Raw genomic sequence first — 2,042 nt, 5'->3', positions numbered from 1 at the left:
ACACATACACACTTATCAAGCACTACAAGCAAAAACACACGCACACATACGTACGAAGCGCTACGAGCAGGTACACACATACACACACTCAGAAACGTACGAAACACTACGAGCACATACATATACACGCACACACACTTGCCAAACACTACGAGCACGTACACACATAGACACACTCACACACATACGAAACGCCACGAGCACGTACACGCATACACACACACACATACGAAACGCTACAAGCACATACACACATACACATACTCACACGCACACGCGAAACACTACTGAATAATAGGAACGATTAAGATAATCACAGTAGATTTGGATTCAGAATATAAAGTGACGGAATAAATAAGGCAAGGCATTTTTTCGGATGCTCTAACAATTCTGTTTGTTTGTAGCCTTATCCACGGGTCTTAATAAAGTCTTCTGATTTACGTACATGAGTTGTAATTTTGAAAGGTACCTTTGATCTAGCACTTGATGGATACTTAAGTTTATCGAACCAAAATACACGAAAGATAAAGTTGCTCTCAGGGGGATTTAAACACCGAACGTAAAGATCCGACACACCGGCCTTAACAACAGCAATAGTTTTTGACATAGTTTCTGACATTCGATCAAGTTTACTTGGAATTACTCAACTCCACGTCCCAGTCCTGATACAGCATATCGTTCGGGAGTTTCGGGAGAGCATCATCTTGTGTATGTACTGAGCTGTTCGATGAAGTTTTTTTTTTTTTTTTTTTTTTGAGTCAACTGAACGGCCAACTTGTGTCTATATCTCTGTGGGAGTGCCTATGGGAATGTATCACTAACCTAGCTTATCTCCACCACTATCCTGCACAACTCAGATTCTGATAACATTAATTATCAGAATGTCAAGTGACTCACCAGTGCTACTGGTAACATGTAACCTAGTACAACCTGTTGCATGACCGGATCAACGTTGTCAATTGTGAGGACATGGTTTCCATTCCCAGTGCCGCTCTGCACCGTGTTCTTAAAAAAATCTCATTATTTTATGTTACCCCACTCCACTCGGATGTAATTGGGTACAATTGTGTTGGATTGATGTATAAGGGTGAGTTGGTGAGTCAGTTAAATCACCCGAATGTAGGTCTCACTAGCCATATTTTGTATTCAATTATTGAAATGATGAATAGTACAACCTGTACTGTGAATCCTGACTGGTTGAGATTGGTTGTTCAACCACATCGAAGGACATCACAAACACTAATGGTGGCAAAAAGACTGACACACATTCTGTTTTTCAAGGGATTTGAATAAATAAAAAAAAACACCTAAAAACGATTACGCCATTTTTTAAACGCTCTAACGATTCTTATAAACTATCAAACAGACAAAATACATTGGTTTCAAATTTCTGCACAAGGCCAGCAATTTCGAGGGGAGCGATCAAATCGGTTATATCGATCCTAGTGTTCAACTAGCACTTATTCTATCGACCCCGAAAGGATGAAAGTACAATCGACCTCTGCGGAATTTGAACTCAGAACGTAATGACGGACGACATGCCGTTAAGCATTTTGCCCGGAATGCCAACGGTTCAGCCATCTCACTGCTTTATACAGACTTAATGAATTAAGATCAATAATATTTACTTACGCTTCTCCATCGATAAATTCATTTTCTTGATAATTTTCTGGATTGATGAATTTAGTGCTCACAAAATTAAAAATGAAAGCAGACATCCCATGAGAAAACAGGACAAATCCTGCAGCTGAAGCTTTTCGATGTGGTAACCACTGAAATACCATAGAATATTATTATTATTATTATTATTATTATTATTATTATTATTATTATTATTATTATTATTATAAATACGGTCAAAAAGGCAGGATCGTTAGCACATCGGATTAAATGCATATGTATATATGTACAGAGCTGGATTTATAGGAAAGTGGAAAGGGCAATTGCACCGTGCCCCTGATATTGGTGGGTCCGTGCTACAAAGGGTATGTTGCACTCAATACGGGAGTCTTCCCCCCACCTCAAGGCAATCAGGAATGAAG

General features: G+C 39.0%; 1 protein-coding gene across 1 annotated transcript in view; it reads right to left on the bottom strand.

Annotated features, from left to right (window-relative positions):
- LOC106872568 (uncharacterized) overlaps positions 1-2,042 on the bottom strand; it is a 20,647-nt gene that overhangs the window by 10,296 nt on the left and 8,309 nt on the right. Inside the window, exon 4 of the mRNA XM_014919599.2 lies at positions 1,633-1,772. Within this exon, the coding sequence (XP_014775085.1) occupies positions 1,633-1,772 (140 nt within the window). The remainder of the gene's footprint in view (positions 1-1,632; positions 1,773-2,042) is intronic.

The sequence above is a fragment of the Octopus bimaculoides genome, chromosome 10, assembly GCF_001194135.2.
Source record: "Octopus bimaculoides isolate UCB-OBI-ISO-001 chromosome 10, ASM119413v2, whole genome shotgun sequence".
Taxonomy (NCBI): Eukaryota; Metazoa; Mollusca; class Cephalopoda; order Octopoda; family Octopodidae; genus Octopus; species Octopus bimaculoides.
This window is presented reverse-complemented; position numbering and strand designations above follow the sequence as displayed.